The 19,941-nt window shown below is 38.9% G+C and overlaps 1 protein-coding gene across 1 annotated transcript in view; it reads left to right on the forward strand.

Annotated features, from left to right (window-relative positions):
• EXT2 (exostosin glycosyltransferase 2) overlaps positions 1–19,941 on the forward strand; it is an 80,497-nt gene that overhangs the window by 49,615 nt on the left and 10,941 nt on the right. The window contains 3 exon segments of the mRNA XM_009647557.2: positions 10,809–10,975; positions 18,084–18,227; positions 18,763–18,891. Coding sequence (XP_009645852.2) covers positions 10,809–10,975; positions 18,084–18,227; positions 18,763–18,891 — 440 coding nt within the window.

The raw sequence follows: 19,941 nt of genomic DNA on the forward strand, positions 1-19,941 counted from the left end.
GTGTGTTTAATTTTTTTCTGCCTTGATTACCACTGTCATAAAATAGTTTAAAAAAAAAAAAAAAGTCTTTGCCTGTAGAGCTTAAAATTGTGGATATGAGAGCGCAGTTGAAAGCATAGGCAATTTTGCCCTTACATTAGCCTGAACGTTGCATTGAAGCAAATAACTTTGTTTCTCGTGTCCCTTGTCCCTTTATTGCTGTTATAACCAGCATAATCTCTTGGCCTATGGCTAGAGAGAGGTCAGTGTGATTAAATTAAGTTGTTTTATTCCAGATCCATGCAGGGCATTCCACTTGGCTCTTCAGCCAGTCTCTCATTCAGTCTGTCTATTAATGATCCTAATCCTTGGACTTCAAAGCTTCTGCTGTTTATAGCCTGTTAAAGCCAGGAATTTTCTGATGGATTAGAGCAAGGAATGAGTTTGAAGTTTGTAATGTGCACCACTGTCACTGATAAAGTCTGGTTTATTACCCTACAGTAGTATCTGCACTTTTATGGCTATTCGCTTTTAATTGGTTATAGTAAAGCTGAGGTGCTTAACCTCCTAGAGCATCAAGTGCTGTATTTCCTGGCCCTTTCCATTAAGGGACACGTTTTGATACAGAAGCAAATCTTTTGTCATTGCAACCCTTTGTGTGTTTGTTTTGTTTTGCATGTGTAAGTGGGAGGGCTGGGTGAAGGACGCGGAGTTGTCTTCCATAGTGATTATGTGTGGAAAGTTGAGAATTGGATTTAGGTCTCCTGAGATGTAGCTGGCATAGTGCCACACAAATATGACATGTGGCTGCTGCTTTCTTTCTGCTGTCAACACCAGAAAAATATTATAATTGAAAATGACATTGTCATCAAAGCAGTATGTATTGGAAGTAGATCTGTCCCTAGCATAGGAAGTTTTGAAATACATGCAAATTCTAAAACTAATGTTGGTTTTTGGCTTTGATTTTATTTTTAATGAATGCTTATGTACTTCCAATAATGCCTTCATGTAATGAAACTCAACAAACTCAGGACTTTAAGAGGAAAACAGAATAAAAATGAAATATTCTATTCTAAATATTATACAAAATTTAAGATGCTGCACCCCTCAACAAATGCAACATTCTGTAAGATAAAAATCCTTTTTTGCCTGTCCTCACCATTTAGTAAAGTTTGAGTGAAAAGGTGCATTTGTCAGCATGAGCTGAAAAAGAACTAATGTTGATTTTTGCCAGACGAATGACGAGACTGAATTGTGGTCTCCCTGCTGCCAGTAGTGCTGAGCATCCCTCGGTGCAGGCCACAGGCTGAAGCTGGTCTCAGCTGCTGCGCTGCAGAATGGTAGCAGGTATGGGGAGTGTGCAATGTGTATGGAAAACAAACTCCTTGCAAATCGAGGCCTATCGAGGCAGATGCAGCTCTGATAGGACAGACAAATTTTTTTGTCACACTGGCTGATAATAACTAAACTAAACAGCTAAGAGGGCAACTGATTAAATGAACACCGGACTGGAAAGTTTTCACCCAAATAACATACAAAACTATAAAGTTGGAGAAAAACTAGCTTACATGTATGTGGTCTAGAAATCAGTAGCAATTTAAAGATTATTTTTCCCTTTGTCCTATGTGTTTGTAAGGACCACTCTCAACTTCAAATGTTTGAGAGCTACTTGTGCAAGTCTGAGCTCATCGCCCCGTGTATCCCTTAGAATCCGTGAAAAGAAACAAGCGCCCTCCATCTAGCCTGCCTTAGGTATTTATTTTAGGGTGAACTAAATCATCCCTCCAGAAGTACTCTTTTTTACTCCACTGAGGCTGAAGGAAACGCGAGGCAACTAGTACAAGCTTACGTGACTGATCTTCAGTCACCCTGCTGTCTGCTCTTGAGTTCCTGCTTGTTTTGCCGTACTGGTACCTGAACACAGCGAAGGACACGTAGGCCATCTTACAAGGTTCTTGAGAAATGAACAAAAATTAATGAGCCCTAAAAAAACCCCAATGTTTCAATTATTTTTCTTGGACAGATAGTTCTTAAAGCTGGGGCACTGACCAGACATAGCTTCTGCCTGCTGAATGGGAGCAACTCTTTCCTTACTGTGCTGCAGTTTCCATGTCTATAAGATTAATACAGCGATATTGTCTTAGATAAAATGCTTTGAGACCTGTCATTTAAAACTGCTGTGTAAGTAGCATTGTTACTAGGTAGCTACTGAGATTTCTAATTAGAAAGGTAATGTCTACTTTGAAATCAAAGTAAAATATAACTGTTTTAAGATATAAATAATAAAGAAACCTGCTTTTTATAGGTGTAATTTAATCTGAGTACCTTCAAAACATTTACAAATATGTATATCTTGGCTATGTAACCAGTAGATTAGCTGGTTATTCCCATTTTACAGCTTTAGTAACTGGGGTACACAGAGGTGACGTCTTCACCATCACTCAGTAATTCAGCTTCAGGGCAAGGAATTGATTCAAGAAGGACCTGTGCTTTGGCTTTTATTTTGCTTAGTTCAACACACTGCCTTCCCATACTTTCTATTTGGGAGGTATCATAGACAGGTATGTGTAAAGGGGTGGAAGCTTTCCTTTGTGTTTTGAGGTTGTTGCTAAATCTGTGTGTCAAAGTAGGGCCACTGCGTTTTGGGTAAGACTGGAAACCAAGGGTCTAATCTTTTGGTTTTGAACTCAAAATTTGAGCAGTGTCTTAGGAAAAAAAATACAACTGCAGCAGAGAAATCTATGAGCAACACAGATGTCTTGTGCAAACATTTTGAAGTTTTCAGAGTACTTATGATGATAAAAACATCAGATCTTATGTGAAATAGGAGAGAGAAAATACCACATACGATGATGATTTTAATCTGGAACCTTAAAGCTTTATAGATTCATCTTGCTGATCTTAAGTGCTCTTTGGATTTAGGGGATGTGATCTCTGTTCTTTATACCATAAATGGTATAAAAATGTCTAAATGCATTACTGTTAGTAAATATGCAACAAGCTACAAATCGTGTGTGGTAGCTTGATTCCTTTTTAGGTTCAGTTTTATAAAAATGAAAAATGTATTTTAAAGAACATGTACTTTCTTTGTAGTTGTATGGGTAGTGGTTCCTGGAGTGAAGTTGCTGATAATCTTGGAATAAGATACAGACCATAAGGCTTGTGGGTATTACTGCAATAATCGTCTTTGTATTTGAGTTTGATACTATTAATGGACAACATTGATACAAACCACTGGGTATAAGGAACCTGAGTATCCCATGGATTGCTGTATCTTGAAGTGTTAACTTTAAAAAAAAATAATAAAAACTACATTGACAAGGTTTTTTGCATACTGTGCCTTTTATAGTCAGTGCTGGTAGGAATGGGTTTTTTAACTTCTCATTAGGTTTTGAATTCATTTGGCTTCTTCATGATGGACATTGTCATTTTCCTTGATTAGCTAGAGAACTAATTCATGATGGTTTTAGTCTTCCATGAATCATCTTATGAACATTTTGCAATGTTACTTCCCAAGGAAGTCTAGAAATTTAGCTTAACAAACCCATCTTAACAAAACTGGCCTCTAAAAAATGTCCTAGAAACCAATATTCTGTTTTGTTATATATAAGAGAAATTCTGTGCATGACTGTAGACCAATACAAACGCTGTAATATTAGTAGAGACCACCTGTTTTGAACAGATAGTTCTAAGCTGAAGCAGTTGAAATGCCTGGACAGACTTTTTCAGGCAGCCATTATTGAAGGAATTCTGGTAATAAATAGATGTAACATGCTTGATGTTGTTGCTTCTGACAGTTTTTTTGAAACTTCAGATTCCAGCAAAGTTCTACCAGTCAGTCAGTCTTAGAGAATGAAAAAGTACTTGTTAGGCTTCCATCATCCATGTTCAATTAGTTGGATTCATACAGACTATTATAGACCCATTAGGATGAGCATCAAATAAAAGATTTTATAAAAGATCAGGTATGAGAGTTGAGCATGGTGTATGGGATTCTCTGCAACTGCAGGTGCAGAGGAGCATGTTTAGAGATATTTCCTGCCAGTTTCGTATTGATCTTAGTCTACCTTGCACAACTTCTGGAAAGGTTTTTCCTTTATACAATTCCAAGTGGGCTCCACAGGAGTTGTGGGAAGTCTGAGCTTAATATGAATTAATCCTCTGGTGCCAGGTTATCAGCATTCATGAGATACTCCGAGCTGTTGTTACTGAGGAAGTCAAATAGGAAAAGCATGCTTGTATGAGCGCCTTTGTATGAGTCATCAAAATGCCGTTATTTTAGCTAATAAGTGGATCTTTTTAATTTGTCATATTGCTCTTAATACTGGCAAGCATTCAGTTCTTGCCATCAAAAGTATACGCTGTCTTTCCAGCTCCTCCTCATTATCCTTACCTGCTGCTTCCAATTGCAAATGCAGCAAACCATCTGCATTCAAGTATCACTTGCTATTTTTGAACTTGATACTACTTAGAATGAGTGTCCCAAGAATATTGGTTAGCTCTGTACAGCAGCTGTATTGATTCTCACTTTCCCTAGGTTGAATGTTGAAATTGGAAATGGATGATTAATAGAGCAAGTGATTTCCTATATAAATACACTTCTGTCCACTGACTAGAGAGATGATAATGTATCTGCTGCTAAAGGGACCCCTTCAGATGCTATTAACTTCCCAGTTTCTCAGAAGCAAGGATGCAGAGAATGGTGCTATTTAACAACACGACAGTGCCATTTCTCTTTGAAAAGAGACAATACACTCCATAGAAATACTACTCTCTATTATTTTTAATGATCCCTCTCTTATGTATGGTGTAACAGTTCATTTAGAGCTGAGAAACAAGGCTGGATTTCAGACTAAGAATTCATTTTTATACATAAGCGTTTTGCAAGCTTATGTTACTTACATTTTTGTTGCAAACATCTGATGGCAAGCCTAGGGAGGTGTGGAAAGTGAAAGGGTTTTTTGGTGTGAGAGGGTATTCCTTTAGGTTATAACGAAGTTCTCTGTCTCATGATTGTTCTCCCTTCTCTTCCTTATGTCTTTCGTGTAATTCACTGAGAGTTGTAGCTGAGAAATGGATATTTAGAGGATGGGGGGGTTTTGCTGCTTTTCTGTATATGAGTGTTTTAAATGGGAATGTAATTATGACACTTTTTTGGTCCTGCAGTTTGTGGAAATCATGTTGAAATCATGCTTGAAAAATTTGCTGTGAGATGCGGACTTGCAGGACTTAGAGATGGGATTGTGGGCTGGCCAGAAATACAGCCATGTATGTGGTGGTTAGGGATTGCAAGCCCATTAGAAGTGGAAACTGCATTTGGAAAAGTTGGGAAACTGCTGATTTTGTGTTTAGAAGACCACACGCTGTTTTCTGTGGGCAGCTCCTGCAACGGGTGCATCAGTAGTCCTAAATAGCACAAGTGCCAAGAATGCCCTGAGTCTTGTTGCCAGCAAGTGTGTTATTCGAACACTCTTCTCTCATAATTATTTCAGTACGATGTGCAATAGGAGGTACCTGTCATTCTCTTCAGACTCTGTATGTACATAGATTTTTATAGACTCCAGAGAGCTGTATTTTCATACTTTACCTCCGTCTTCTGCTGCGTCACAGAAAGTCCTCGCTGGTTTTAAAAGTAGTAAGAATAATTCCTGGTCCAAACATACATTTTTACTTTTATATGCTTAAAGGTTCTCATGCCATCTTGTAAGACTTCAATCTGCCTTCTTGTCTTGGGCTTCTTTTATCTTTTGTCATACTCTGTTAAATGATGCGGTGCCCTCTTACTATAAGACTAAATTATGTGCTTTTACCTTGGTTATAGAGAGGTCTACTAAACTGAGAAATTCCCCCACATAGGTTTTGCTGGTACTGAGGTTTCTTCAAACTTCCCAAGCAGTGTTTGAAAATTCAGAGCGTGGTATTACAGAAGCAGCAGGCCCTGTCTCTGGCTTCTCTTTAAGCCACATTTCTCCGATGTGTAAAAAGAAAAGTACAAATGCTCTTCTTTTGTGGTCTTTTAAAATGTAGACGGTTTCAAGCTTTCTGATGGATTCTAAAACTTTAACTTCTGAAGTAGCTGTTGTCTTTTTTTTTTTTTTTTTCTTATTGACTATATATTTCTTTTGGAGTTCCTGCAGCAGGGCTGATTTTGAGTACTTGGATCTCTGAGTGAAGCCTGCTGTTCTTTGTGCTAATCATGTTTGCCCAGGCTGCTGAAGCGGCTACCCTGGTGTCACTGTGTCGTGACATCCCTTCCATCTCTGTAGGTGCAGCAACCTTCAGTATCAGATCGGCCTCTCGGCAGCAAGTGGTTTTACGCTTTCTTTCGCTTTGCATGCCGCAGAGTAACTGGTACCCGAACGTCGTATTCAAAGTTTCTCTAAAATGGTAATATTTTCTGTTCGTTAATTTAAGTCCAAATTCAGAAACTTTGTATTATGTTTCTCAAAACATCAACGTTTGAGTGACATACCTCTTTTTCAGAATTGGTTGTTTTGAGAGACTTCCCAAGACCTTAGTAAATCACATGGATTTAACAGGATTTATTGACGTCTGAGATGCATGCTGTTTATAATTAGATTACACCTTCATTTTTCATACACTTTTCATTACTTTTTCTTGTGTTGCCATATTTTTATGCAAGTGGCATGTCTGTTATTAAGCTATCAAAGAGTTGATTTTCCGAAGAGCTAGAAGTTTAAAGTGTCCATGCTTGCTTGTTTTTCTGAATGACTGCTTTTCAATCCCAGTGACTTTTTCAATTTCTGTTTCGCTGTATTGCTGCACTGAAATAAGATCTTTGTTGTAACTTGGTTGTCTTTTTTTTTTCTAATGTGTAGCAGAGGAAAAAGGAAGAAAAGCCTGAATAAAAGCATACTTATCACTTACAAAATGTCAACTTTGTTGATACAAATTTACAAATGCGTACATACCTACGGCAATTCTGATTGCTACTGAAACACTTGTGCCAGTGGAGTCTTTTGTGGATCTAGCAGGGTGCTTAAAATTGATACCAATGTTGGGATTATAATTGGATAATTATAGCCAATTAGCCTAAGGTCTTTAAGTAGCTTGCAAACATTCAACAGTCTACAATCTTTATGAGGCCATGATATGTGTCTTTGAGGTACCTGTAACTGTCTTATAAATACAGATACTTGTGTGTTGTATGGTAAAGCAGTAAGTTGGCTTTGAGAGTACTAATTTGCAATAGACTGTTCCAGTCGTTCACTGTTACTGCCTCCTGAGGTTAGGGTGACTAGCAAGATGAAAATTTTGGAATTTCAGTGGTGTCCTATGAGAATCATTGTTTCAGATTATGGTTCAAGCAGGGGATTTCAAAGACCTTACAATGCTGAGAATAAAATGAGCTCATTGCACTGTAATTGGAATCCATGCGTCCTGAACATTTTGGCTGTGGCCCCAAAGTTCTTGCTGTATCTCCCCAGCTGCTGCTGACTGTGACTTCTATTGGAGCCCATCAGTAGCATGGCTGAATCCTTCCAACTAGCTACTAATCAATCTTCCAAGCCACTGAAGTGTGCATCAGTGTTTGGGGTGGTGCCTCTTGCCTTCTACTAGAAGGAAAAGAGGTGAGTAAAACTGGACAAGAACCTGCATACATGTCAAATATAGGTCATGGTCTACAAGACCACCCAGATAAAGGTAGACTTTTACAGTCACTTCTTCAATCTCACAGGAAAAACCTCAGGGTAGGAAACCGAATACAAATTTTGCCAGTAAATATCGCTCTGTATTTCTTCTCCTTTCTTTTGGCCACCCATGCATGCCAATCCTTCTTTCTAAAATACAGCTCCAAGAAAAACTGACTTTTGGAGACTTTTGGTGTGGTTTGGAAAGATGGCTTTGTTTTCCCAGTGAAGTAGTGTTTGGACTCTGGTGTCTTTAAGCAGCGTGCAGCTCTGTGTTTTATATAAGAGTGTTGTGTGAGGTATTAAATCCAAGAGGCCCAGTGGCAATGAGGATGTGGACACTTGTTCCTGGGAGCAAGTTTTACTTGTAGGTGGTGTTAGAGTTTGAAGCAGAAGGGATGGTAAGATCATGTGGGTTGACCTGTCAGCCACAAGTCATCACATCACCTTTCTTTTCAATCCAATGACTTCTATCTAACTTAAGCACATCTTCTATAATAGTGCCCAGTTGTGTTCAAGGACAAGACATACAGAATCAGCTGCTGTCCTTGTTAACTTCCCCCAGAGGTTAACCACTGTTACTGTTAAAAACTGTTACTTATACTTTGAATTTGCCTGGCTTCAGATTCCAGTCATTGTTTTTTGTTATGTCTTTCTCTAGTTGGTTGAAGATATGTGGCATTTTTCTTCCTGTGCACATGTTAATCAAATCTGCTTTTTGTTCCTTCTTTTAATAAGCTAAACAGATTGATCTCCAAGTTCCACCGTAAGGCATTTTCTCCTGCCCTCAGATAACTTATGTGGTTCTTTCCTGCTCCATTTCCAGTGTTTTAATGTGCTTTGAAAAATACACCAGAATCAATCAGTATTTTAGCATCTATCTGACTGTGCATACAGGGAAAATTGCCATCCACTCCCCTTGACTTACTACTTGCCCACCTACATACACAAGAATTACATGAGTTCGTTTTGCGCCAGCAGCATGCTGAAAACTAAAGTCTACTCTGACACCTAAATCCTTTCCAGCAGCTGCTTTTAGGGGAAAAGTTGCCTTGGTCCTAGTGTTTAACTGTGTGTCGAGTTGTGTCAGTCTGGCTTTTGTTCAAATGCACCTAGTTTATACTAAGCAGTCCAGAGTGCTCTGTATGACCTTATTGTCCCTGCTGTTTTTTCATGTCTCCAGCCTTTGTGTCACTTGCAAATTGCACTGGCAATTTATATGTATTTCAGATCACTGATGAAAATTTCAGTGGCCTCAGGCCCAGTGTCAGTTCTTACAGGTTTCAGTTACCACAGAATCACAGAATGGCTGAGCTTGGAAGGGATCTCTGGCGATCATCTTGTCCAACCCCCCTGCTCAAGCAGGGTCACCTAGAGCAGGTTGCACAGGACCATCTTCAGACAGCTTTTGAATATTGTCAAGGATGGAGACTCTACCACCTCCCTGGGCAACCTGTGCCAGTGCTTAGTCACTCTCACAGCGAAAAAAGTGTTTCCTCATGTTCAGAGGGAACCTCCTGTGTTTCAGTTTGCGCCTGTTGCGTTTGGTCCCCTCGCTGGGCACCAGTGAAGAGAGCCTGGCTCCATTGTCTTTACACCTTCCCTTCGGGTATTTGCGCGTATTGATGAGACCCTCCCTGAGCCTTCTCTTCTTGAGGCTAAACAATCCCAGCGCTCTCCGCCTTTCCTCATAGGAGAGATGCTCCAGCCCCTTCGTCATCTTCGTGGCTCTTTGCTGGACTCTCTCCAGTCTGTCCATGTCTCTCTTGTACTGAGGAGCCCAGAACAGGACACAGTACTCCAGGTGTGGCCTCAGCAGTGCTGAGCAGAGGGGAAGGATCACCTCCCTCGAGGTGTGTCCTTATGCACATTTTCATCTGACACAGAGAACAACTTAAATTCTCTGAGCAGTCACTTTGTAGGTGATTTAAAGTATTTTCACTTATTTTTCTTATAATTTCTTCTCATTGTCATCCCCTCCATTTCACCAGTGTAAGAAACTCAAGTGTTCCTCTATCTACTGTCCACAAGGTACTTAGACTCATCTTACAATGCTCTCTTTTCCCTCTGTTTTTCATTAAAATACATGTTTATTGTGAAAGCTGGAAGAAACCAACAAATCACACTTGTATTTGTTTAGCTATTAAACTACTTTTTGATGCATTTGTGCTTTTGGGATGCATCGTACTGTAATAGTGACTACTGTTAAACTTTGTGCTAGAAAATGTGTATGGTTAAATACGTGCATTTAGAATTAATGTTTAATATGTGATCCTTAGTTGTGTTTCTTTTAGCTTGGTGCTCTATACTTATGCCTGCAGCTATACTTTTGTAGAAATAGAATAGGATTTTGAAAATTTTTGAAAATAGGCAAAAGCCTGCTGCAACTGTTAATGTGAAACTTAGTGCTACATTTTAAACACATAGCAAGAAATGGAAATCTCATCTCATTGTAGAGTGAATTGGATCCAGTTTTGTATCTACATGTTTTTTGTTGCTAGTTAAAGCATCATTTGACTTATGAATTTTCATGATTATGTACTCCAGTGCTCTGTTCTGCTTTGTAGGGATGCTGTAGGGCACAAGTAGAATCCTTTTGCATTTATCTAGCTTACTTTATCACTGTCTCCTAGGACTTTGAAGATGAAAGAAAGTACTCATACACAGAATCTACTCCTTAACTCTCAATAGTTATTAATGTTTTGGTGTAGCTTGATTTTTAATTGATATAATAAAATTTATTTTTCTCAGCACTTGATAGAACTAACATTCTTTTTCAAATTCTTTATGACCCTAGACTTGCAGTCAGTGATTGTATACTGCTGCTTCACATTCTTTTAAATAGTTGCAGTTGAATAAAATATCTTGAGTAAAATTTGGTATCACTGATTCTTGTTAAGCGGTTATTGCAGACTGCTGTTCTGGGCAAGCTATACTCTATGTAGCTGTCTGAAGCTCTCTACCGAGAGCAAAAGAGGGAAATGTAGCTGAACTTCTGTCTCTTGCCTTCATACACTTACATGTTTGCCTAACATGTCAGGTGTAAATCAGTCATTAAGAAGCTTTTGTTTAAGATGTGAAGAAAAAAAAAGTAAAGAGAAGCTATGACAGATGTGTCGACTTGTTCAGAAGTCAAGTATAATACTGAATTCTGTTTCTTTTAATTTTTCTCTCTAGATTCCCTCTGGCCAAAGATTCGCGTTCCTCTGAAAGTTGTTAGGACTGCGGAAAACAAACTTAGTAACCGCTTCTTCCCCTACGATGAGATTGAAACAGAAGCAGTGTTGGCTATTGATGATGATATCATTATGCTAACCTCAGATGAACTCCAGTTTGGCTATGAGGTAAGAGAATGGGTTTTTTATTCCTGTCTCTTAGGCTGCTCACTTCAACATTACATGCGTATTTAAAGTGGAGGAAATTGTGCAGTCTGCTGATTCAGATTATTGTATCTCTCTTTATGGTAACAGTTCAATGCTGACTGAAATATTTTTACAGATTCTCATTACTTTACGGAAAAAACTGCCTGCTAACAGAAAATTTTTGATAACTGGCACAGTAATGCCAAAAGACTCCAGAAAATGCTGTGTAATTGGTGTGATGGAATCAGTCTAGAGACACTGGATTACATTCTTCTTAACAGTTTAAGCAGTTTTCAGACAAATCAGAAGTGCTATCCAAGTTAATGTGTCTTGATGGACAAGACAAGTTTCAGAGATCAAGTGCTGGGAACAGAGGAAGCCTCTTGAGGACATGCCAAAGTAAGGTGGAGTGCAATGAAAAGAGGAACTGAAGAATGTCAAGGAGGGGATGCATGTGACGTATGCTTGAAATGGCAAAGCTTCAACAGCTGCTGTTGTAATGAGGGTTTGTCAAAAGAAAATTTGTCCAAATCAGTTGCCTGTGGCAGTATGGAGAGGTGAAAGTCTTCATAGGCATTGGAGTTGTTTGTTAAAAAACTCACTTACTTAAAGCAACACTGTTGTCTTCCTTCTAAAACTTGGCTTGAATGAGTTTTTTTCATCTTCCATTTGTATTGGAGTATGTGACACAGTCCATAATCTGACAGTACTGTTATATGTGTGTATTTAAGACAAACGTTGTATTTGTAAATTACTAAGAAACATTAGAAAATGTAGTATCCTATTTTAAGAAAGGTTTGAATCATTTAGTCACACCTGTACCTGCAATGTCAAGAGCAAACCAACACCGGGCTGGCTTCATAGATGAGAGTTAGAACACAGAACTGTTACCTAAATTGACTGAAATAATGATAACCACTTTTCTAAAGGGTAGAAAGCAAACTAAATGAGATAGTTTTCTCATTTTTAACAATCTTAAGTGTAGTTGTTAACACAAGAAGATACTTTTTAAGAAATGTTGGAAGTATTTCTTTAATGTGAATACGTATGTGGTAAAATATGGCTCTTTCTCCCTCTCAAGTGAAAGAGACTGTTAGCAAGTAACGAGCTTTTGGACTCAAGAAATGACTTGTGGTAATGTAGGTATGCTGATGTAATAACAAAGATGTTAAGTACTGGAGACAGAGGTTTAATCTATCATGTGTGTCTCCAGAAAGGAAATACTTCCATTGCCAGGTTGAGAGTAATGGGTTAGTACATGAAGTGTGAAAGATGGAATGAAGAGAAGACAACTGAAGGAAGGGGGATTTTTGGCCACATATGCCTTCTCTAGATTCCGTTGTCTACACTGAATTTTTTAAGCACTGCACTGCAACAGCAGAGCAATCAATTGTTGGCAGTTCTGGGAGCTGGCTGGCTTTTGTCTATGTTGGTGCTATAACTACTAATTATGAGGGTGAACTGATGGGGTGAAAGGTAGCAAATCCATAATGTACATGCTGTAAATCCTGGCTCCATTTGCAGTTTGAGTCTTATTTTCATCGGGCTGTCTCAAAGTAAATAAAAATAAGCTTGGGGTTTTGATTTTTTTTTTAAATGTAAGTGGCTGTGCAAGTAGTTCCAAATGAATCTCTGCTGCTGGCAAAGCAGGCTTGGAGGGCTTCAAAGCAGAGATTCAAACTGCAGCTGAGTTTCAGCTGTGTCAGCCAGAAGTCATGAGAAGTAGAACTGTGACGCTCATGTGTCTGAAGTGTTAATTTAAACATCCTCAGTGGAGAGTATCTGTAACTTCACATATATTGAGTCTGGTCTCTTAGGAAGGGAAGGGTTATCCTCATGAAAAAAAAAAAAGCAGCAAAGAAAAGTTAATGTGAATTCCCCTGTGGTCAGTGGGATTAGGTGGCAGTTGGGACTTCCAGCTCTTCGTCCCCAGGTCTAGCTGTTAGGCTCTGCTGGCGAATTTATTGGCCTTCTGTGGACCACGTGCATTGGTTGCAGGGACTATCTGGGTACAGTCCTTACATTCAGTGTGTGAATGTAACTGTTTGGACACGAGATTGTTTAGTCTGGCAGACTAAAAACTATTACTTTAGCATTTTATTATAAATCCTATTCCTTTTTGATTCTGGGAATTCAGCTTACTACACAGCCACATTGATGGAAAATTAAAATGTATTATTGAGCAGATAGCTGACACAAACCTGTGGGTAGTTTAAATTTAAATCCTTATATTTTGTAATTACTTTTTTTTTCCCCCTGTAAAATAAATTAGTAGAAATTACTTTAAATACAGGAGCACAGCAGATTATTTTATAAATACACGATTTTGCTCGTGTAGAGGGTGGGTGATGTAGTTCCTATTCTCTGGCACAGAAGTCAGGGGCTGAAGATTGATCTTTCCTGTCCCTGAGTGTCTGTGACTTGCTTGACAGGCCTGAGCTGGCTCCCAGATGTTTAAATTGTCCTCAGCCTGTGATAATTTATTTATCTGTTTATGTGTGTTACCAGAAAAGTATCTCTCAAGCTCTTGACTCATTTGCAGGGGAATCCAGAGGGAACAGTAGCAGCATATAATGTTACTAGAAAGTTTTCTTTTAAAAGTATGTCTGCTTCTGCTTTGGTCATAAGAAGGGCTGGAAACGTGACATTCAGTAATTTCTTTTTTCCTCCTGACATCCTAGAGACTTTATGTTTAAACATGTGGCAAAACCCCCCCTGTCACAGACTTGTCTGAATGTATAGAGCAAGCCTAAAAAAACCAGAAAACTTTGATCTCTGTACACTTCCAGCGATAAAAAATTATAGTAACACTCAAAGTGTCAGACATTTTTTACTTGTTAAAAGTGAACTATTATGGTACAGTGATTTATGACATTGCGTAAATCTATTGGAGCAAGCAGAAAAATAGTCCCTGTGTGCTGCTGTATTAAGGTAGGAGAAGAATCCGTGTGACTTTCTGACTTTGAAAAAAGTATTTCTGTTAAGTTGCATGATGAAATCACAGGCGTGACTTGGGGCACTGGGAAAAACAACTGTTAGGGCTAGACAGCTTTTTCCCCACTTACCAATCTCTGCTGTTCGCAGAGGGAGTATTGGAGAGACCCAAGAAAAGGAACGAGTATTTAGATTATCGTAATCTTAGAAACTTAAAGCAGAATCATTGGCTGCTCCTGAAGTGTTCGTGTTTGAATGTGGGACTGAAAGGAGGTGTTGCAGTATTCCCACCTCTGTGCCTCAGCTGGCCTCGAGACAGATGGCTTAGCATTTCTACCACTCTGAAAAGTGGGGATAACAGTTTCCAAGCATGAAGTTCATGAAGATTTCTTAATAGATACTTAGCCAGGACTTTGTCCTTACCAAGATAAAGTTTTTTTATTATAGCAATAATAGAAATAATCTAAATTTGGATTATTGCTCTGAGTGCATGTGTGTTGTTCGTAGAAAATATTGTTTGGTGCATTGCTAAGTTTGTGGTTTTTTCTGTTGGAAGCTTTTTGCCTGCTGCTAGTAGATGATCTTATTCTGTCTCAGAGCTGTTTTTCAGTGCTTCATGTCTCTGGCATTCTTTTTAAAAAAAAAAGTCAACAGTGGTGAATCGCATACTTCACTAGGCTAAAATCATCATCAAGTTTGAATGCCACATTTGGAAGAATTTTTCCATTTTGACTGTTAGAAATTAATTTTTCAGCATTTCTTTATGGAAGGAATAATATAAGTCTGCTTACCAAAAGACTTCTCCATGGGTAACCACTGGCCACATTCAAAGCTCTTCTTCAAATTGAAGTTATTTTACAGATTGGGTGCATGCGAAGCAGCATGGCTTTATATTTTAATGGGCTTTGTGTTTACATGTTGCTTTCTTTTCTAATAATAGCACAGGCCATCTCTTTGAGGACTGGGAGAGAATTAAGAGTGGATGGGGCTCTGGGAGGAGAGAAGGAATACGGGTTGATTTGGTTTTCCTTCATTCATAGTCAGTATTTCATTCTTACAGCTTTGGAAATGCTGTTTTTTTTTCTGTTTATTAAATTTAAAATTTTTCTAATAGTAATCAGCCCGTTCCTGAAGTTGCATGTGACTTAATGTAGTCTAATAAATTTAATGCATAAAAGTTGGAGTATATTCTGGAGAAGGAAATGCTTCTCTGTCCTCTGGCTTACCCGGAGAATGAGCTGTGGCACAGCGGAACAGCACAGAATAGGCGAGGCTGGGAGGCAGAGAGAACTGGGGGGAGGTGAGACCAGAGGGTGGTTTAGCTATGCTGTTTATGTCACTTGGGGAGCTCAACTTGGAAACAAAATTGCTAACATTTTCTCTTGGTGTCTTTTGCAAGATTTTTAGTAAAAATACCAAGTCAGAACTTCTGACTTCTCATCTGGGAGATGCTGCATCCAAAAATATTTATCTTCAGGGCTGTCTAGCAGAGTCATTGGAATAGTGTTGTCCACGAAGAAGCATACCTCCTCTTCACTTGGCAATATGTTTTTCCTTGGATGTGTCCCTTACCAGTATTAAATCAGGCTATCCTTCTTTAGTCTGAGAAAGCTAATAAGATCACTGGCTAAAATGGAATGTATTCCTAACAGACTAATAAATTAGAGGCAACCATCAAACAAGAAAATGGACGATAGTACAAAATAGAAAGCAGTATAAGAATCATTACCACTGATTTTATTCTGAAAGCTTCCTTATAAGCAGTAGCTGTATATATTAATTTTGGCACAAAACGTATGTGTGGATTTGGGCAATGAGCTGGATGCAGCTATTTGGAGCCTTTCCAGGAATTACCATTGAATGAACTAGTGATGAACATGATGAAAAAGCCAAGCTTTTCCACTGACTCTGATAGCATTACTTTTAAAAGGAATCTTTGTTTAAAGCAACCAAGTTATTTTTTAGATGCATCAAACTGACAATTTTCAGGGGCCAGAGTCAGGGTAGGGTTGAGCTTTACAGTGATACAAAGAAATCTGCATGAGTAACATGCATTATAGTTGGCTTTGATTTTATGTCTTTTGGACTCTTGAAGATGACACCGAGGGCAAAAACTAGAAGGGGATATGAATCTACGGTTCTGTGTTGCTAAGGCACTGAAGTCCCTTGGGAAGCAGTAGCTGAGTTTAATCTTTCTTTCAGCTGCCTTTAATGTGCAAGCCATTCTCCCTGCAAGAGTTCTTAGCCCAGTACAGTGCAGATCTGTAGTGTTCTGTCAGATCCTTTGTTGAGCCTCAGTAGCTTATGTGGTCGAGCCTTCCAGCAGCTGGCAGATGGGCATTCTAATAGGTTTTAAAAAAATATTAAAATTAAATCATTATTTTTTTGAGTCCTAGAGAGCAAGGAATAAAATTTTGGAAGAGGAAGTGATCATACCTTGTTCTTTATTTTGTTCTATATTAATGTTTTGTCAAAATAGGTATCTCGAGCCTTCACTGGCTTGTCTGCCAAAAAATCTGTGGTTTTTTGATTACTTGATGGCACCAACTTGTAACGATGTCCTATGAACTCTCTTCCTTGAGTTCCAAATCATCTCTGCTTTCAAGAGCCCTCTGTTAGAGCGTTGTCCTATCTAAATACTATCCCAGTACCTGTGCCCTAGAACTGTCTAGAAAGATTGATTTCTGGATAAAGTACAGTCGGGGAGTCAGAAGATCTGGTTCCCATTCTTGTTTTCTGTATGATTCTTGGCAGGTTTCCTCATCTGTACGTTTGAAGTAATAACTGCTCTCATCATGGGATTCTGAAGCTATATTAACTGACAGCAATAAAATGTGTTGAGATGTATAGATGAAAAGGCATATGGTAATGCAGAATCACAGAAATGTAGATACAGAAGCAGGAACTTAAAGGTGATTGTTTTGTCGTATTTACTTTGACAAAATACTTGCATAGAGTCCTTATATTTCAGGCCTCCCAAATGAAACATACTGGCACACAGAAAGTGCCCCAAGTGAACTGCTGACGAGGGGAGGTTTGCAGGATGGTGGAATTCCAGAGAACGCTTTCTTTACTGCAAATTCATCTGTAGGGTTCCCTCGCCTTTTATACAGACAAAAGCGGTTTGCTACTGAAGTGACCACTGGGGATTTATGGGTTATTTTGTTGTTGATCTTGCATACATGATGAGATTTGGGTATGTGTTTGTTTATTTATACTTTACCAACCTGCAACAAAAACTCTTGTGACCTAACACTGTGTGTTGGAGAGTCAAGACTGGTGTTCTTCCAACAAACCTAGCAGTTGTTTGGATTAAAGGACAAATTTTGAGTAATTTGTCTGCAAATAATGCAGTTAAATACTAACTTCATTATTGATCAGCAAAAAGAAAAACTCTGTATTTGGCAAGCAAATAGCATTCAGACCCTTCTAAATAATTAGAATCCTTGCTCCCTTTTTTCCTAACACAAAAATTGTCCATTATTTAATGTGGCCAGCAGTGTGGAGAACCGGGATTGCGTTAATGATGCCCTTCTCCCTGTTCTTGTCTACTGTGTTTGATCCTGTAGTCAGTTACAAAATAATGTATGGAGTGACAAGGATGGTATCTTTATTGTATCCAGCTGGCTGGAACAAGTCAAGGGCAAAGAGGCCTTCCATGTAGCAGTAGATCCATCCAAGCACCCACTAAAGAATATCAGAAATATTAAAATATAAGCCTGTTCTAAGCCTGTTCCTATCAAAGGAAGCAGGTTGGTTAGATCCAAAGCCAGCTGTGAAAGTAGTTAAGTTGTAGGCATATCTACTGAAGTTAACATCAAAAGTTCCATTTTAATCGTGCTTGGTTGTAGTTAGTGTTAAAGTCTTTTAGAATAGTCAGTTGCATTTCTCTACGACAAGAAAGTTGTTATTGGTTTAGTGGCCTTTTGCTCTGGGGGCATGGCTTCCCTTGTAGCATCCTTCCAAAGCAAGCTTGGGCTTTTTCATAGTTCTTCCAGGCAGCTTCCTATTCCAAGAACTGGGACGTAGAAGAATTGAAGTGGTCTTTGCACCACTGTAACTCTACCCTCCCAAAGCAGATGTGTTGCATCTGCACATTTGCGTTTGCTTGCTGTGCAGGCCTGGCCAGCGGTGTGTCACGTCTTTTTCTCTTCAGGTTTGGCGTGAGTTCCCTGACAGGTTGGTTGGGTATCCAGGCCGCCTGCATCTTTGGGACCATGAGATGAACAAATGGAAATACGAATCAGAATGGACCAATGAAGTCTCAATGGTGCTTACTGGGGCAGCGTTTTATCACAAGGTAATATGCAACTTGCAGTATACTGAAGTTCAACGAGCCTTTTTTTAAAGAGCTTTATGTGTTTCTGTCCTTGTTCTGTGAGAGTTTTGTGGTGCCGTGATCATGTTTTCTACAACAATCAGAGAACCAGCTGCAAACTCTCCCTAAGCCTCTTTCAGTTGCTGTGAAAACAACTGATTTGTCTCTGCCTGTAAAACAAAAGGTTACCTTAGTGAATTTAGAGAACAACTCTTGCCAGTTTGCATGACCTGTAACTATGTAGCAAATTTGGCAGTGAATGTAGCTTTCTAGCTAGCAGTTTAAGAAAAGAAAACTGATTGTAAAGAAATTTGTGTGTTGGTCAGAAAAGGAGTAATTAAGCCCCCCCAAATTATTTCTATCTGCTAAAGTAGTCCTTGGCTGAAGACAGTATCACAGTTTGCCCATAATCCATCCTTAGCTGCCTGGTGTTCAGTCACTGAAATATTTAGAGTCTTACAGTTTCTGCATTGGTATTTAAAATTATCTTCTCTCTCCCTCCCCCTCTATTCTGCAGTATTTCAACTACCTTTACACCTACAAAATGCCTGGAGACATCAAGAACTGGGTGGATGCTCATATGAACTGTGAAGATATTGCCATGAATTTTCTAGTGGCAAATGTCACTGGCAAATCAGTCATTAAGGTGGGACTTTTCAGCAGTTTAGCTTTACAAAGTTTAAAAATGCGATATATGTGCTCATATAAATTTATTGAGTAGGCTTCAATATATTCCTTACTCATCCTTTTTCTCTCAGTTTACGCTTGGTATGATGTCTTGTTCTCTTTCCATGGTAGAAAAACCCTTTTACTAAAACTTTTATGCTAACTGGGAACAGAGAATTGTTTTTTACCAGTTGTTTCTGGTGGTTATTTTAGCCATCTAGCTGATGTATGAAAAAGGTAATTTACATGATAGCTATGTATATATATGTGTGTGTGTATATATACACGCCCATGTACATGTATTTTAACTATTTGAGATCACTAGAGGAAAGAAATTGCCAACTGTCCACAGCTCGCTCTGTCATGGCCTGGCAACAGCTGATTTATAGGAATGTTAATTGCAAGAATGTTAATTGCAAGATCAGCTTTAAATGAACTTTTTATCCCTGAATTAATTTCCTGACATGTTTCGACACGTTTTCAGGTCTGGACATTCACTCTGTACATTCATTTCAAAGTGTGTCAACTTGGAATGAGATTTAGAGGCCACCAGGCGTTACTTCAATTAGCAGGGTCCATTTTCCCATCTGTCCATCATCATTTACTGGGACTGGTGGCTGCATTTCCTAGAAAAGTCTTTAGAAGATAAAGAGTGTGGTTTTGCTGAAAAAGTTTTTGAGCTGTATGAGGGCACAGCAGAGTAATTTGGCACCTCTGTGCGATTCGCAGAAGTCTTGCAGAGTTTGCCAGTCAGCTATTAACTGGAGTGAGCAAAAGAGCGTCTGTTGGATTAACGTTACGGTGAAGTATGGGAAGCTATATTTCATCGCTGTTATGGCTGCAAGAACAAATGGTGTTTATACAGGGACCTTGGCAGTGAGAAAACAGTCATTAAACAGGAATTAAGGAGCTTGTCATCGCCACTTCTTTTCAGTTACAGAAGGAAAAACCCCTCCAAGCCGTTTTTATTGGGCTCCTGTGAATTTTGCAGTCAGACGGGCCAGATGGAGCTGAATGTAGGAATGGAGTG

Source organism: Egretta garzetta, unplaced genomic scaffold, assembly GCF_000687185.1.
Source record: "Egretta garzetta isolate BGI_Z169 unplaced genomic scaffold, ASM68718v1 scaffold329, whole genome shotgun sequence".
Classification (NCBI taxonomy): domain Eukaryota; kingdom Metazoa; phylum Chordata; class Aves; order Pelecaniformes; family Ardeidae; genus Egretta; species Egretta garzetta.